At 37.3% G+C, this 17,176-nt stretch overlaps 1 protein-coding gene across 10 annotated transcripts; it reads left to right on the forward strand.

Moving 5' to 3' along the window:
• Positions 1–959: 959 nt before the first annotated feature.
• On the forward strand, positions 960–12,308 carry LOC142636795 (110 kDa U5 small nuclear ribonucleoprotein component CLO-like). 10 transcript variants are annotated; one of them, XR_012844389.1, is made up of 11 exons: positions 960–1,091; positions 1,699–1,750; positions 3,357–3,397; positions 3,659–3,755; positions 3,875–4,621; positions 4,719–4,809; positions 4,973–5,334; positions 5,650–6,382; positions 6,483–6,564; positions 6,708–6,773; positions 6,891–7,293. XR_012844389.1 is itself a non-coding variant. In XM_075811092.1 (8 exons), the coding sequence occupies exons 2-8, from the start codon at positions 7,291–7,293 to the stop codon at positions 11,979–11,981; spliced, it is 987 nt and encodes a 328-aa protein (XP_075667207.1). In that variant the 5' UTR covers positions 6,707–6,773; positions 6,891–7,290; the 3' UTR covers positions 11,982–12,308. The 10 variants fall into 10 exon arrangements, 2 of the variants coding, with proteins under 2 accessions (XP_075667207.1, XP_075667208.1); XR_012844392.1 differs by lacking the exon at positions 3,357–3,397 and having other exon boundaries at positions 6,708–6,797; XR_012844388.1 differs by lacking the exon at positions 3,357–3,397.
• The last annotated feature ends 4,868 nt before the right edge of the window (positions 12,309–17,176 follow it).

The raw sequence follows: 17,176 nt of genomic DNA on the forward strand, positions 1-17,176 counted from the left end.
TGGATTTTCATTTTGTTCTTTCTATATACTTGGCATTGATCATATAATACATTAGGTATGAATATATACTGTTTGATATGGAACTGTTCTATTAACTTTTTTTATTTCTAATTGATTGACTTACTTAAGTGGCTTTATCTTTAAAAAAAAAAAAAAAAAAATTCATCTAGGTTGTGGTTACTATTGATTATATGAAGGCAATAGTTGACTACATAGCATTGTATACTTAAAATATTTTGTCCTCATTTCAAATTTTCTTCAATATAATAATTTATTACTTATATAATGAAAGAGGTGGTCAGTATTGGTTATCTACTTTGAGCAAGCTTATTTATCAAACCAAGTTCATGTTTCTTGCCACTTATGATTTACAACGTATAGATAGATGTGCTCAAATTTTTCTTTGTTGGAAATTTTTTGGTAACCTCTTTTAGCTTCATGTTTTCACACTCATACTAAATGTTCTGCATGCTCTCCTTGTATTATTTATTAAATAGTTTCTCTTTTTGTTTACTGTCAACTATTATATGTTTATGATAAAGATTTTGCTTGTACCTCTTAAATCTTCTATTGCCATATATTCCTATCTTCTTATTGAAATACATTCTCATAGGGCCATGTTCATTGAGAAAGCGGGTCTCCAGCAAGTATTGCTTGCTTTGGGTGATTAGGAATTGAAGATGAACTGTTTATACTCTTACTTGGAAACTATTTTGTTATCTTTCCTTCCTTAGCATGATTTGCGTAATTTTTTTTTAGTCCCAATAAAATTGTTATGTCCCACTCAGATATATATAAAAAAAAAAAAGTAAGTCAGCTTTTTATTTTTTGTGTGGACCACATGTGCCCCCCCCCCCCCACCTAACCCCACTACCCATCATTCTCCACCACTCCTTTTCACCCATCCCTCTCTTCTCTCTTTTGGCCGGACTCTCTCTTTTCTTTCTTTCACTTTCTTTCTTATCTCTACACTTAAACACACCCACCCGCTGGCCTCCTCTCCAAACCATACCATCTCACCATCATTTTTCCGGCAAGATCACCAGAAAAATACTTAGGAACCCATAAACATCTTCATCATTTTATTTGAGGTAAAAATTTCTAATCTTTTTGGTGGGTTTTACACTTTTACTTGAGGATATTTTTTATCTAAGCTTTGATAATGATACCCATGTGATTTATGACATTGGAAGTGATATTTATGTGTTTTTATGTAGGGGTTTTATATTGGTGGAATTTTTTGGTGAGTGGGTATATATATTTTGTGCTAAAAATGGCTATTTAAGGTTTATGTATGGTGGAAAAATTTAGGGGTTTTAAGTTATAATGTATGATGGTTGGTAAATTTAATTTTTCCATTGCCATTGAGTTTATTTGGAGTTAGTTGAAGTTCTAAATTTCTTGTCTTAGAGGATATTTTGATTTTTGCTTTCATGGGTCTCTTAATGATGTAGTGTAAATCTTATGAAAGCTAGTCATAATGTTGGAGATGATATGAAATGGATTAACTTTATAAATTGGAGTTAATGCCTTGTGAATCAATTTGTTGAGAAACTTTGGAAATGGTATATATTATTATTGATGAGGTTAAATACTAGGCTTGCCTAATTAAGTGTTTATTTGGCAAATCCTAAATTGTGGCTAGATACAATTTCAAGCTCTATACTTATTGTGATAGATTTACTTGATATTGTTTAGGTTCTAGCTAATCTCCTTGGAGCTTGGAGAGTTAGGCTTTTATGGTTGCGAGGTAAGTAGCTTCTTAATGGGATATTTTTGGAAAATAATCATATTTCATAAATGATGTTTTTGGGTCAAACACATTTTGGAAAATTATACATGGATATATGTTTTCTTAAAATTGTTGTGTTGTGACCCTATTACATATTATTATATATCTAAAAATGCATCATATTTGGTATTGCATTTGGGGAAATGCATGAATTGTGGACATGAAAAATATGAGCATCTTTTATTTAATCTTTGATAAGGAAATTATGAACTTTATGGTTTATTAGAAAATCTAAAGATGCTTATCTTGTCTTGTTATTGGGAAATTGATATAAAATCTTTTGACAAGAATGAAGTTGAAAACCTTACCAACTTTGTGGAAATTAGATTATTTAAGGTTTTTCTGAAATTACTTGGATATAAACTGTATTTGAAAGGAAATGTATACTGTGAGCTTTATGTGGTTTTAATACCATGCCATGAGTGATTTCCTGGTGATCACCCGATTTGGTTTTCGTAGTCTTTGTGTCAACGGAATCAAATCCAGGTCAGTGTCCTTTCACTTTGGATGATGCGTTCTTCCCTGCTGCCCATGGGGGGAAGAGGTTCCTTGATTGTGTGTGAGTGAGGCTGTTGTCCATGGGGCCAAGAGACCACATGCAAGAGAGGGCCTATTTGACACGCTCTCTCTGCTGCCCATGGGGGGAAAGAAAAACCTTGAGGGTATGGGTGAGGCTACTGTCCATGGGGCCAAGAGTCTGCATACCAGAGAGAACAATATCATGTTAGTTGTGAATAGGTGGATCCCCTGACCGGTCTATGTGGTAGTGTGTATATTATTGTGATAATTTATCTTATGTTAGATATTATGGCTTTGGAAATTATATTGTTGATGCTCACATATTATAGTATATTGTTTCAAGGTAGTTACTTAGAGAAATTTTGTATTTCATTATTTAATCATTCTTGTCATATTATTATTATTGAAGATAGAAACTTGCATTTCCCACACCCCTATTAATTATGTTACTTACTGGGCCCTGTCTCATCCCATTATTTTTATAAACTTTTCAAAGTAGGCAACAATATTTTGAGACAGCTTTTTGGTGGCTAATAGTAGTTAGACTAACTACTGATGGAGGCTGAACTTTTGTAATGGAGTTATTTGATGTTGTACATCTTAGGATATGCTTGACTCATTTTTTTGTATATTATAGTGGTTGTGACTATATTCCCACTAATGGGACAAGCTGTTGATATGTAATTATTATTCAGACCTCTATTCTTCTGTGGCCAATGGTCCTTGTAATTAATGCTTAGAGCTCTAACTTACTTGGGAGTATATTAAATGGAATTATTATGATAATTCTTGAAGTTGGTACTTGATAGGATTTATGTGGATTGAATTGTCAAAAAGTAAAAATTTACAAGTACTGGAGATGTCTTTCTCACGCTTTGGACCCTTTGGGGTTTGGGGCGTGACAAAAATAGTTATGCTTAGATGTTTTGTTTTATTGATGCCATTTAATTTCACTTTTTATATATATTATTTTGCCTCTCTTTAATTTCCTGTGAATTAGTTTGGAAACACCAATTATGCTGGCCTTAAATCTTTTTTTTTTTAGGGTGGGGGGTTGAAGTCAAGCGGAAATTAGTAATAATAAGGGTAAGTGTTTTAAGAAAGAAAAGGAAGTTGGGTATTTTCATGACAACGTATTAATTACAATCAATAGTGCTCTCCTCCAAAGTTATGCTGTACTCTTATATATGTACAGTATATGTACATATACAGGATTTGTCCTGATCCCTAAAGCCAAGTTTTGTTTCTTTTTTTAATTATTTTTCAGTCTATGACTAGTGTTACATAATGACAACAAGTTATTTGCCCCCACACTATTAATTCGAAATATTGTTGCACTCTTTGTAGTATAGAGCCTGGGATTGATGAGGAGCCAGAGATTGTGCGCCCTGGTCCAGAAGATCCTTCATTGTTGACACGACAACGAAATCATCGAAATGGCAAGGTGAAATATCTAGTTCTAACAATCGCTTTAATTTTTACGTTGTCTTTGACTTTTAGCAAGTTCTTTCAAAGTTGTATATCTAGTTCTGACGACCGCTATAATTTTTATCCATTTTGTAGGATTCGGGCCCACTTACATGCCATGGTCGCGCTAAGGAGATGGCAAACATAACGATGCAAGAAGGATTGTTTAAGGCTAGAAGGATTGTTTAGGGCCCCTTCTAGAGAGATAGATCATTGCCTAATATCGGCCCTAGTTGAGCGATGGCAATTGGAGACTCATACGTTCCATCTTCCACATGGTGAGATGTCAATCACCCTAGAAGATGTGGAGGTCATTTTTGGACTTCCTATAGACGGTGAGGTCTTGGTTGGGTCGACTGTTGTGGTGGATGGGGATTGGAGGCAACTGTGCGTGGAGTTGTTTGGTTTTGGAGTTCCGGAGAATGACAACAAAACTTTGGTGGAGCAAAGAATTCTCATCAGCCGCCTTGTTGAGCGCATTGCAGAGCCATTGCCTCATGATGCAACGGAGGAGCAAGTACATCAGTATGCCTGGTGCTATATTTTAGCACTACTAAGGGATAAGATTTTCATGGACAAGTCGGGAGATAGGGTGCATCTGATGTTCTTGGAGTTCTTGCGGAACCTTCATGATCCGCCAAAGTATAGTTGGGGTAGTGGTTGCCTGGCATGGTTGTATAGAGAGTTGTGCCGGGCAAGCGAGAAAGAGGCATCGCAGATTGGTGGGGCATTGCAATTGGTCTAGTATTGGGCATGGGCGAGGTTGCCATTCTTGTGCTCGAGGATAAAGCCCCCACCTGGTTGCGATTATGGCCCATGGCCAAAAGCTTCACTTGCATTTAAGTAAGTATTTTCCTGATATTTAGTGTGTTATGCAATGTACTCTTCTTAGCAACTAAGTGGTAATATCTTATCTTATGTTATTCGCTCGTAATTGTAGGTGGGTGCTGGTGCCAAGCCTGAAGAGTAGGCCATCCAGCACAGTGTTGATCCATTATCGCGAGCAATTAGTTAGAATGCAGTTGGACCAGGTAATAATATTCGATGGAAGTTATGTTAATTTTCCTTAAGAAGGTTAAAATCATTGCTTTAACATATCTTCTATTTTAATTTTTGTTTTTCCCTTTATCTATGTATTCTCCTTTGTTTCACATTTTGAGATGTTATGATAATTGTTTTTTGTTTCTATTGTAGATTATGTGGCAACCATATGAGGCAAACTTCGGCCACCTTCCTGACTTCTGCGTTGTAGGGAGGGATACGTGGACGGCAAGGGTCCCACTCGTGTGTTTTTGCATAGTAGAGACACACCTCCCAGACCATGTCCTTCGACAGTTTGGGTTGGCGCAAGAGCAGTTCGACCATGTTGTGTACGATGATAGACTACATAGAATAGACTTGCGTGGGAAGGTGGAAAAGAATTGGAGGGAGGAGCATGGACCGTATATCCTTACATGGGATATGAGACAACAACGACTTTGCCATGCACCTCCTCCGACTGGTGAGATGCCTCGCGATCATCCCTATTACCGCTGGTACCATCCGGTCACTCAAAAGTATGTCGACCGCAACAACACTAAATTAGATATAATGGTAATGTGTTCTAATTAGATTTTATTGCCTGCTTTGTTTTTTCTTCAGTACATGTAGGAATGTAGAATCAATTGATTTCTTTTTTCAGCAAATCTGGTTTGATCTGACTGACCTCCAATTAAAAAGACTTTCTGTTACATATAGTATTCTAATAAAACTTTTAGTTCTTAGTTGAGTATTTGAGTAGATTAATAAGTACTGTATTATCCATTCTATAATTGATACATAAATGTCTCAAATTTGATTGTGCTGGTTCTTTCTCCGTTTCAAATTGAAAGCCATTTAGCGCTGTTGGAGATGCTTACTGTAGGCAGCCGAGCACACAACCATGTCCGACGTGTCCTAAATAATGTGGCTGGGCTTGGTGGTGGTCTTGCAGCAGATAGGCAGGCAAACAATGGGCATGAGACTGAATCAACAACTACTGCAACCTCAAGCACAAGCGCAACACCTCGAAGTACATCGACCTGTGGTCGACATGCTACTGCAAGCCCAAGCACAAGTGCATCTAGGGGTCGTGGTCGGCTTGCTACAACAAGCCCAAGCACAAGTGCAGCTAAAGGCCATGGTCGGCGTGCAACAACCCCTCGGGTTGTAACTAGTCCTGAGATACCTGCACCCATCCCACACGCATCTCTTCAGCTTGAGGTCCCTCCACCCATGGTAGATGCATCTCCTCGGCCCGAGGTCCCTTCACCCACCCCACCTTCGCAGCCCAGTTTTGATCTCGGTATTGATTTTCATTTGACCCCTCCTATACACCCCGAGACACCCTCATACCCACCCACTAGCTCCAATGCACCCACTATGCCCATAGACCCACCTACCTCATCCTCATCTAACCCTCTAGGACCTCCGGTTGGGATTGACACTCTACAGCCAGCTACTGACGGAGCAGACGAGCATCCCCCTCATCAGCCCTCACCCCCACGAGGTAGACCGCAGCGCGCTAGAAGAGCACCCACTTGTGGGACAGGTGGACACAAAATAGGACATAAAGGCTGCTCTATGGTATGATAACATTAATTACAATGTAATGATATATTTTGTAGTTCACTTTATTCTTATCATTACATCAAATATTGATTGTATGCATCTAATGTCTTTGCAGCACGATGATGAGCCTAAGGATGATGCCCCACAGCCTCCTCCCCTGCCCAAACATTACACGAGGGTTAAAAAACGCAACATTGGTTAGTCTACCAATTATTATCATTTTATGCCAATTAGGTGATAATGATGTATGTTGTGAGCAAGGGGATTATACACATTTTTTAGCAATAAGTTCATTCTATTCATATTTCATTATTGTTGAAGACGTACGTTCTGTTTGCAGGTGATTGACATGGTATCTCTAATGTGCTACTTGGTGCAAATAATAGATAAGCTTGCACATGCCGTGGTAATACAACATTGTTCAAACAAGGTTTTTTATATATTATTCTCATTTACTAATTTTTGTTTAACTTTTTTCCCCCTGAAAGTTAACACATTTCCTATTTTTCTTTTCACATTGCAGATCGACTGTTTAGTGTGCAGCTTCTGTTTTCGTTTTATTGGCTCCATAGAACTTCAAATTGGAAGAAGACTTTATTTGCAAGATTTTGGAGTTTCTGTGAATCATGAATCTGATCTGGAGACCTTTAAACACATACCGAAAGATTGCTGCCGAACTGATTCCTCTGATAGAGAATACAATTCGCTTATGAACAACCATGACAGATCAACAGCAATCTCAAGTTAAGAAATTTGAGTCACAGAAGTTCCACCATAGCTCAATGCAACAGTCATCTGTTCTGTTCAGCCAACCACAGCCACATCAACTGTAACAGCAACAGCAACAGCAACGCAGCAATTCCAGTTGATTCAAGGTGGGTTAGGGGGTGTGCGCATTGTAAAGTTGGAGCCACAGATGTTCAATGATCAGATTGGCCCTCAACAACAGTTGCAGTCTGTGCAGAATGTTGGTTCCTGAGCAACAGCCCCATCTACACAAACAGTTTCAACAGCAGACCCCACGGAGAAGAACCAAAAGCAACGTTAGGATTTTGAAGGATAGCAAAGTAATATGTTCTCCAGAGGAATTCTTTAGTGACAATGGGATAATGATGGCTAAGAATAAAGTAGATCAATTTGGCAGTGAAGAAACAGAAAAATCAAGTAATATATCAATCCCAAATGCTACTGAAAAGGCAATAATTTTATAGCTTGCAGCTTTTTGTAGTAGTCAATTTGTGAATTTTATATTTTTACAGAAGTGTTCATGTTCTGTTCATTGGATAGGCAAGCAACGAATTAGTGCTTTTGGATTAGAAATCTAAATATATATGTTTTGGCTTGTCCTCTGATAGAAGTTCAACATGGGTTTCGCAAGCATGCTAATACCTTTTATGTGATTCCCATTATTTGTTTTATGGGTTCTTGGTACCTGTGTTTTGTTAGTGCTTGAAATTTCCTTCTCGACATTGATTTCTTCTCACCAAACTACTGCGTTTCCTTTTTTTTAGGGGGGGTGGGGGTGGGGTAAGGTTTTATTCTATCACTTATTGTGTTGTCCTGTTAGAATATAAATTTTGTTGCAAATGAGCAACATTAGAGAGATATGAGGGGAGAATGTTAGCAATGTTTTATTGTTTTGATTTTGATTCTCCTTGAGTTTCCTGTTCTATGTTTCTTAGGGTTAAAATCATAGTCTATATAAGCACAGTGTTATACTTGTTTGGGAGTTATTACAAGTTTAAGAAAAAATTTCTTTGAATTTTTGACTCCTGACTCCTAGGTTTTCTATCTTCCGCTTGGTTTTGACTCCTGGTTGTTTTAAATTTTCTCATCAAAAGTTCCTGTAGTTTTGTTTTCAGCCTAGTAAAATCCTTTTTCAATAACAACGTTTTAGTTTTGATGTCATTTTATTATGATTATTGTAGGTATAGAATTTGTTTTGCGTCTGGAAAGTTGGTTTCTTCAAGCTCTTTATGGTCAGGTACCTTCCCATGAAATCTTCCCTGCCACCCTCCAAAATTCTTCCACCCTTACTAGTTTGAGTAAAAATCGTTCGCCATTTTGCTCACTTGGCCACTTCTTGAAGTTCTGAAAGTGGTTTGGAAGTGTTATTTTTTGTGAGATCTGGGTCCTTTCATGCACTTGAGTGTGACATGTGTTTTTGGTCAAACCATATATGATTGAATGTATGGTGTGATTGAATGTATGGTTTCTGCCATTGTTGAGCTGTGGGCTGTACTTTGTGTTCTTGATATCTTTGTGTCCTACTGTCCAGTGAGAGTGATCTAGTGAGGTAGATGGTTTGGTGTATGTAGGAATGAGAGAGGTCAATTGAATTACAACAAATTTTCCGATTCGTTCCTATCTCTTAAGGTGAAAATAGGAATGTGTGAAGCAAAACCTGTAGTTACCCTTCTGACAGTGGCATAAATAGGCTGTTGATTGTTAACAAACTTCCTGTCCTCCATATATGCTTTGTTAAATTTTTATTATTTGCCGAAGTTTTCTGGAGTTGCATTTATGCACTTTGGTCCTAAAGCTTATACATTTAGCTTTATACTTCAATTGATTTTTTTTGGGGTTGCAGAACTCCACTAAGGCTGACGGGATTGTAGATTCTTTGCTGAGGCATTCACCTATCTGAATGTATGCACTCATCTTTGTGATCTATATTCCTTTTTGTCAGTCAAATAGCTGTTCTTATTTGTACTAATAAAAAAAGCTGGTCATGTTTGTGGTTGGTTTTACGCGTGGTATCAGGCTTTTAATTCTTCACTTCTATTTTTTTAAGATGATAGTAGTTTGCGTGCTTCTTGATTATGTCTACTGTTGTCTATTTTTTATTTTTTATTTTTATTTCTATTAATATCTGTTGAGTGTCCTCTTACCTTTCTTAGCAATAGAAAACAAATTAGTTATCTGCAAAATGTAATGTTGATTTATCCTTTTATTGAAGAAGAGTTTTAAGTTTATAGTTTTCTTTATTATCACTCTTAAAGTGGTTTTAAGTCTATGATGAGGTCATGATTATTAGTCAATTTACTATTTTACGGATGAGAGGCCTTGTTAGTTTTGATAGGTTGATACACTGTTGTTTTTTTCCTAATTGTCATTTGAAACATATATAACATTTTCCAAGTTTATGCTTGTTTTTTGTTTCACAAGCAATTCAAGTATTTGCTTAACCGTTTATATGTTCGTTGCAGGATGACGTTTTGGTTGTATTTTTATTACGAAAATGCAGCTTAGCAAATTGATGGCAGTGGGAATAAAAAGCATTTTGTAATTATTTCCTTGTTTTTTTTTTTGTTAATATTTTAGAAAAATTTATTAGTGAATGCATTTTAGTAAAGGGTCTATCATATCTTGTCAAAATTTGCTGCAATTTTTTACGATTGGCATAAGATCTATTTTTCTTTTTTAAAAACTAGTATGGGTTACATTAGGATGTGGAGGTCTGATATTGACGTAGAAGTCCTCACTGAGGGATGCTGCAAAATAGTAGTTTTGCATACCTTCAGCATGCAGTTGCCGTGAAATATTGGCATGATATTTATTAACTAGAGGACATAGGAAAAGCTCCTGTTGTTAAATTAAGGGCACAGATTTTCCATTTGAGAAGAGTTATGGGTGGGATGTGCTTGCATCACGGTCCATATGTGCATTTGGCCCTGATAAGCAGGTATAGTGTGCTTGAGGATGTGTGCATTTGTTTATTTATTTTTTAAGTTTATGATTATTTTTATAAGATATTCGAGACTTGTATTTCGTGCCATACTTGAGTTTCTATGCTCTTGTTTGACAAAATGCCACATATGCAGGGGCCTAACATTCTACTAGATGACACGCTCTCAGGTGAAGTTGACAAGAACTTGCTGAATGCTGTCAAAGATTCCATTGTTCAGGGGTAAATTAAATGATGTCTTCTTCTTTTTTCGTGGTCTCCTTTACCTCAACATTAATAATTTTATTTATTTTGGACAGATTTCAATGGGGTGCTCGAGAAGGACCCCTCTGTGATGAACCCATCGGGAATGTTAAGTTCAAAATAGTTGATGCCAGGATTGCACCTGAGCCACTGCATCGGGGATCTGGTCAAATCATTCCTACCGCTTGTCGTGTGGCCTACTCAGCTTTCCTTATGGCAACCCGTAGGCTTATGGAACCAATGTATTATGTGGAGGTAAATGCTTGCTACTAATATCACATCAAGATGAGATTGCATTTTTTAGGAAGATATCCATTTAGTTGTTTCTTTCAGTTCCCATCTATAGAGCTTAATGAAAAATTTTCAATGATACTGAACTTAAACATGTGGAAACTTTTCAAGTTATATTTATAAGTTGAAGTAAATGCTTTTCGTTCATGAGGTTGTATTATGATGGAGATTTTGAGAAACAACTATTATTTGAGTTATGACTTATGTCAAGACATGAACTTTGAGCTACAACTAAATTTTTGATGCTGTTGTTTCAGATACAAACACCAATCGATTGTGTCTCTGCAATCTATACGGTCTTATCTCGTAGGCATGGACATGTAACAGCTGATGTTCCTCAACCAAGGACCCCAGCTTATATTGTTAAGGTTTTGTGACTAAACTCTGTCCACATAAAGATCCTCTAGGAAATACTTGTATGACCAATGGAAATTTTTTTTGGGATTGTTGGTTTGTGTGGTGCATTGTTGATTTCAATTTGAATACACATGTATGCTTGAACTTTTATGTTCCTAATTTTAGCCCTATTGGATTTTTAGGCATTTTTACCTGTCATAGAATCATTCGGTTTTGAGACAGACTTGAGCTACCATACTCAAGGACAAGCATTTTGCCTCTCAATGTTTGATCATTGGGCTATTGTTCCTGGGGACCCTCTTGACAAGAGTATTGTTCTGCGGCCACTTGAACCGGCTCCAATTCAGCATCTTGCTCGTGAATTTATGGTGAAGACGAGGCATAGAAAGGTAAGCTGTTCTCCCTCCCACCCTCTCTCTCTCATTCAGACACATACAACAAAGAGCAGAGCTGAAGTCTCTCTCTCACTCTCTCAGTCACTGACTCCTTTAAACTCTTTAAACACTCAGTAGTGCTTTGAAGTGCATTGTGCTTGCTTTAATATGTTCTAGAGTTACTATTTAAAAACTGCTCCAAAACATCCTTTCCTTCTATAATTTTACATTATAGATTCATGGGTGTGCTTTGAAGTTGTGGCTTCAAGACCCAGTGACTGTAACTTAACAAGCCTTATATATAGACACACACACAAAAGGCTTGGATGTGATATTGTTTTTAAGTAGTGTAGCATGATTGATATGCAGTGTGAGCTGTCATTTATCATTTATCTTTCTGCCATGATTTTTCTCCATTTACAACACAATCTGAGAAAGATCTCAAGGTGGATGCTGCAAAGTCATGCAAATTTATTGTAGATATTTTATCAATCATGCAATTTCAACAGTAATGTAGAACTAGAAAATTGCATTTAAGCTGTAATAATGTTTGAGTTTGTCTTGAATTTGGCAGGGAATGAGTGAGGATGTGAGCATTAACAAATTCTTTGATGAGGCCATGATGGTTGAGCTGGCTCAGCAATCAGCTGATCTTCATTAGCAAATGATGTGATAAGAGTCAGTTACAGACTTTAATGCTTATGTGCCCACAGCTGGGAGGCGGTTCTAACATCTTTGATATTGCTATTCTTACAGAGATATTGAGTTACCATTGATTGTTCGAATTATGTTATTAGGTAGTTCCTTGTTTTGAATGAATAATAGGTAGTTGCTTGTTGCTAGAGTTTTGGACCACTAGCAGCAGTTAGCTAGTTGTATCCATTTAGTACTATAAGTACACGGACATTCATTGTAGGTGTTCCCATGGAATATGTCAAAGTGTACCAGTATGGTGAGTAAATATGCAGATACCTATTTAAATAGAAAAGTGGGAAAATGTTTACATTTTTTTATCTGAGAGAAAAAGAAAGAAAGAAAGAAAAGAAGGTGCACTTTGTGAAGGACAGTTTATTGACAATGCAAATAAACCACTTATATCAAGTGGACTTGATATTACAAAAAAAGGTGAAGATAGTTGCTACTGATAGGACTTGGTTTTGCCCAAAATGTTGAATTCAATGGATATGAGAATGTGTCACTCTCGTATGTTATCAGTAACTTATTAGGATCCTGCTCTTCGTTGCTGCTGATCCACCCATAGCAAGGTCTACGTGGACAGGCTGGGAGAGTATCCACCCGCTGTGGGGTGTGCAAACCAGGAGGAGGGCAAGTAAGACTATTCCTAAGGTGTTTACCGCCACAAGAGTCCCTTATTTCTCCCTTCTCCAGTGAGGATTGTTCCAATACAGTGGAACAATCTTAACTTTCATTGTATTGGAACAATCCTCACTGCTGGAGGGAGGAATAAGGGACTCTGGTGGTGGTAAACACCTTGGGAATAGTCTTACTTGCCCTCCTCCTGGTTTGCACACCCCACAGCGGGTGGATACTCTCCCAGCCTGTCCACGTAGACCTTGCTATGGGTGGATCAGCAACAACGAAGAGCAGGGTCCTGTGCATGGAACAAAAGCACCATTTCCAAAAGACATAGCAAGGTTTCTTCTTCGAATGGATGGGTGAAGAAAGCGCAAGACTAGGTGGGATGTTAGGCCTGAAGATATGTAATGTAGCTGCCTCTTTTGTACTCCATCGACTAGGTTTTTGTAGAACCAGAAAACCACTTTTGTGCACTTCCTAATCCTGAATTGTAGTTTATACTAGATAACAATAGGATTCTATTTTACTATATGGCACATTAAGAAATAAGTTTTTTTTGTTTGTTCCTATTTTTGATAGTGTTTTCTTCCCACCAATGCCAAATGAACAAAGTTGTATGATTTTAGTCACATAATCTAAGCAATAAAGGCCCTTCATAAACCACTTGTTCACCTCCCTAAATGAAGTGCTGGGTTAAATTTAAACTCAATGCAGCTAGCTACGAAGTCAAAAAAATGAGAGAAAAGCAAAGCAAGCCAAGTACACATTTAATGTGAAGCTTTAAAAAGTAGTACAAAGTTTTAAAAGGGGAAACAAAAATGAAGTTTTAAAAAGTTGTATATAAAAGTTAAAAGTTAAAAACTAAACTTAAAACTGATGTCAAACTCATGTACACAAAGCAAGCCATGTTTGCAATATGAATGAGCATGATGGGGGTGTCAAGGCAATTTTTCACTGCACACAGTTGCACATGGGCGCAAGATGTCTAGGTCCTTGGGAAATGTCATTGATCCGCTTGAAGTAATAAGTGGGATATCCTTGGAAGGTCTTCATAAGAGGCTAGAGGAGGGTAAATTAGGGGATGATTATGTTCTGCCCACAAATGTAAATCTAGATGACTTGCTAACTGTGTGATCAATTGATTTCAAGCAATTAAGCCTTTCTTTGTTGGGAGTGATCCAAGCAACTGTATGCTGTTTTTATTGAGACTGACAAGAGTTTTGCTCGAAACACACTTTGGTTATGATTGACAATGGGCTACGATTGCTTCATCCTTTTATGCCGTATGTTACGGAAAAAGTATGGAAGTGCTTTCCTTCATCAAGGGATTAGACAAACAAGAGAGCTCTTGGAGCTTTGATTTTGACTATTCCCTTCCTAGCGGATGTGGGATTAACTTGTTGAATTAGATGTGTATATTATGTGAGTTTAGACCATAATTTTCACCAAGTACTTATAATTCTTGCAAACACTAATACAATTGCACCTTATCATTCTATACCAAAAAAGAATAGCAAGGAAAAAATGAGCAACTAATTTCATATAAACTTAGCCACAAGTTGTGTGCAATTCATCTTTAGATTTGCAACAAGTGAATGTACGGTGACATGATTTGTCAGTCATTAACAACAACATTTAAAAATTGCACACAACGTGTGGACTTTAACAACAATGTCGAATGTTCGTAGGTAGAAATTTTTGGAAATCATCATTGCTTGAATTTGAGAAGTTTGAAATATCACATTCATCATTTAACGTAGTAATTTCATTAATAGACTTCATGGCTCACTCTTGCGCCTTCCCCTTTAGATGCTTCCTAGCTTTTTGGATTGCATGAAAACGGTCTAGTCGCCTTTGCATTTGATTGTTCTCTCGTTCAAGGCGAGCAACTATGTTGGCAGGTTCATCTCTAGGTAACTTGGCTGAGCGTGCCTTACGAACTTGTAACCCGTGCCATCGATAATACACCTCCAACTCACACCTCTTCTCGTATAGGGTTGACCATGATGGTTCTGCTACGGTGAACTCCATTGCGCTAGTATCTGTAATTAGTTTTGTAGGTTTGTTGACCATGATGTGCCCGATGCTTCCAAGACTCCCGTACGTGTATATTGGCATATTAACGAAATCTCTCTTCTTTCCAACCCATTTCCCTTTATAGTGGTCTGTGTATGTTTGTAGTTGTTGATCTGCTGGAACTTGTGACAATCCATTTGTTAAAATAGATCGAAACTTGTTTCTATGTGTACGAGATGATGTTGAGGCGTTGCGACTCATAGCTTAGTCAACCTATGAAGTTAGTGGTGTAGGAATAAGATCATTATTGTGGTGCATTTATAACCTCATTTCACTGTGTATTCAAGCATTAAAATTTAACATATTCGAGCTTGTCATGTCAATACAGGCTGGAAAACCACGATATGAATTTTTTGTTCAAATGTTCCCAATGTCACAGTGAGATTCTCTTGTTGTGGGCAGTAGTTGCAGTGTACTACCATGACTATTCAGCACTCCTGCCCCATTCACGTGAAAAGTATTCAGGATGCCTGTGCTTCATTTGACAATGCTTGACGAGACAATACTGAGTTGTGTTAAATGCATCATAAACTTTTCAAGGGTCCTCTACATCCTTGAAAATAGTGCATTGCAAAAGGATGCATATCTGTGTATATGTACTTAGTGTGGATGATATGACTGGATAGGGTTCAACAGTGCCGAGCTATTGAGCAGCACATGTAGCACTGCAAACATCAGTGTAGCAATGGTGGACAGCTAACCCCAAAAATTGATGCATAAACTTCTCACGGATGCTCTGCATCCTTGAAAATGGTGCATTGCAAAGGGTATGCATATCTATGTATTCACGTGAGTGCGGATGGGTTGCATATCTGTGTATTCAAAGGGTAATCCTGTATGACATTCAACTTATGAAATCTATTTCGTTTTACAAAATTTCTCAAAAATGTTTGTAGCTCAATTCACTACCTTCTTTTCTAAGCAACCCATATTTCCCAAGGTGTTTTATTTTTATTTTCGAAACACAATGGCAGAGCCACATGCAATAATTAGATAGAAAGTTTTGTGAGTAAATAGTGGGACCTTTAATTTTTAGCTCAATTTCAAGAAAAAAAAAAGGCTCATATGTCTAAAAGAAAAAAAAAAGTGACATTTTTAAAAAAAATGTGAAAGGAACTCAAGCCTTTGAAACTCGAGTATATTTTTAATAAATTTAGATTTAAAATAAGGGCTTTTAACCTAAACCTGTTGTTTCCCATTATATATGTAAGTGCACAAAGATGGATCGAAATTGATCAAAATGGACGAAAGTGGTCTGAATGGACCAGATTGGACCAACTAGAACCGAATGACTGAATAAGACCAAAGCTGACCAAAGTCGACCAAATGGGACCAAAGTAGATTTAATGGACCGAATGGGACCAAATTAAACTGAATGGACCTAAAGGGCCAAAGTGGACCGAATTAGACATATTGGACCATAGGAAACATGCTGAGTAAAACTTGAGTCTTAGAAACTCGAGTTTTACTTGGCATTTTTATTATTTCCCAGAAGCATGCTTTGTTTCAGGCAGAGAGCAATGCTCTGTTTTTTAGAGTGTTTAGACTAGTGGAACTCGAGTCTATGAAACTCAAGTTTCACTAGGAAATAAATGCTAAGTAGAACTCGAGTCTTTGAAACTCAAGTTTCAATAGGCAAAATTTTCAAATTTTTTTCCTTGAAGCATGCTCTGTTTCAAGCAGAGAGCAATGCTCTGTTTTTAGAGCATTTAGACTAGTGGAACTCGAGTCTATGAAACTCAAGTTTCACTGGGAATTTTTTCCCCCCTAAACATGCAGCAAACCAAAACTGAAATGTGTGCACACACCAGCTGAGAAACAGAGATAGAGAAGCTGAGAATGTAATCCACAAATACTCATTGAGAGGTGGAGAAGTTGAGAATGTAAATGCACTTAAATTACATCAAAAGGCGTTCTCAATAAGCACCAAACTATAGAAATTGTTACGCTCTTTGCATAACCATAGTTTTACAATGTAAATGCACTTAAATCACAACAAAAGTCATTCTCAATATATTGACATTCTAAACATGTCCAACCACGCTTAATTTACAGTTCTAACCATACTACTCAAATCACAATCTTCATAGAGGTACATTGGATAGAGAATTACAAGTACATTCAACAAAACCAAAACATTAATTGTGCTGATACAACATAGTCACTTTTCCTAAGATTGGTGGTCCGCACTACAAAAACGTCATCCATGGAAGCATGCTTGAAAAATGTAAACTAATCACTTTAGGAGACAAGACAGTAAACATTAGGTAAACATAGAATGAACAACCTAATCCAAAAATTTTTGCCATCTGTCACCTACCTAGTTTGGAACATGACCGCTTGTGGAAGCACCACGGGACTGCGGACATGTTCTGCGGTTGTGCTCGAAAGCATGACATAATGCACATGTCTGCTTGGGTTGACTCTCTATCAAATCTGCGTCCTCCCTCCGCCATCCCGGTT

Source organism: Castanea sativa, chromosome 5 (genome assembly GCF_040712315.1).
Source record: "Castanea sativa cultivar Marrone di Chiusa Pesio chromosome 5, ASM4071231v1".
Taxonomy (NCBI): Eukaryota; Viridiplantae; Streptophyta; class Magnoliopsida; order Fagales; family Fagaceae; genus Castanea; species Castanea sativa.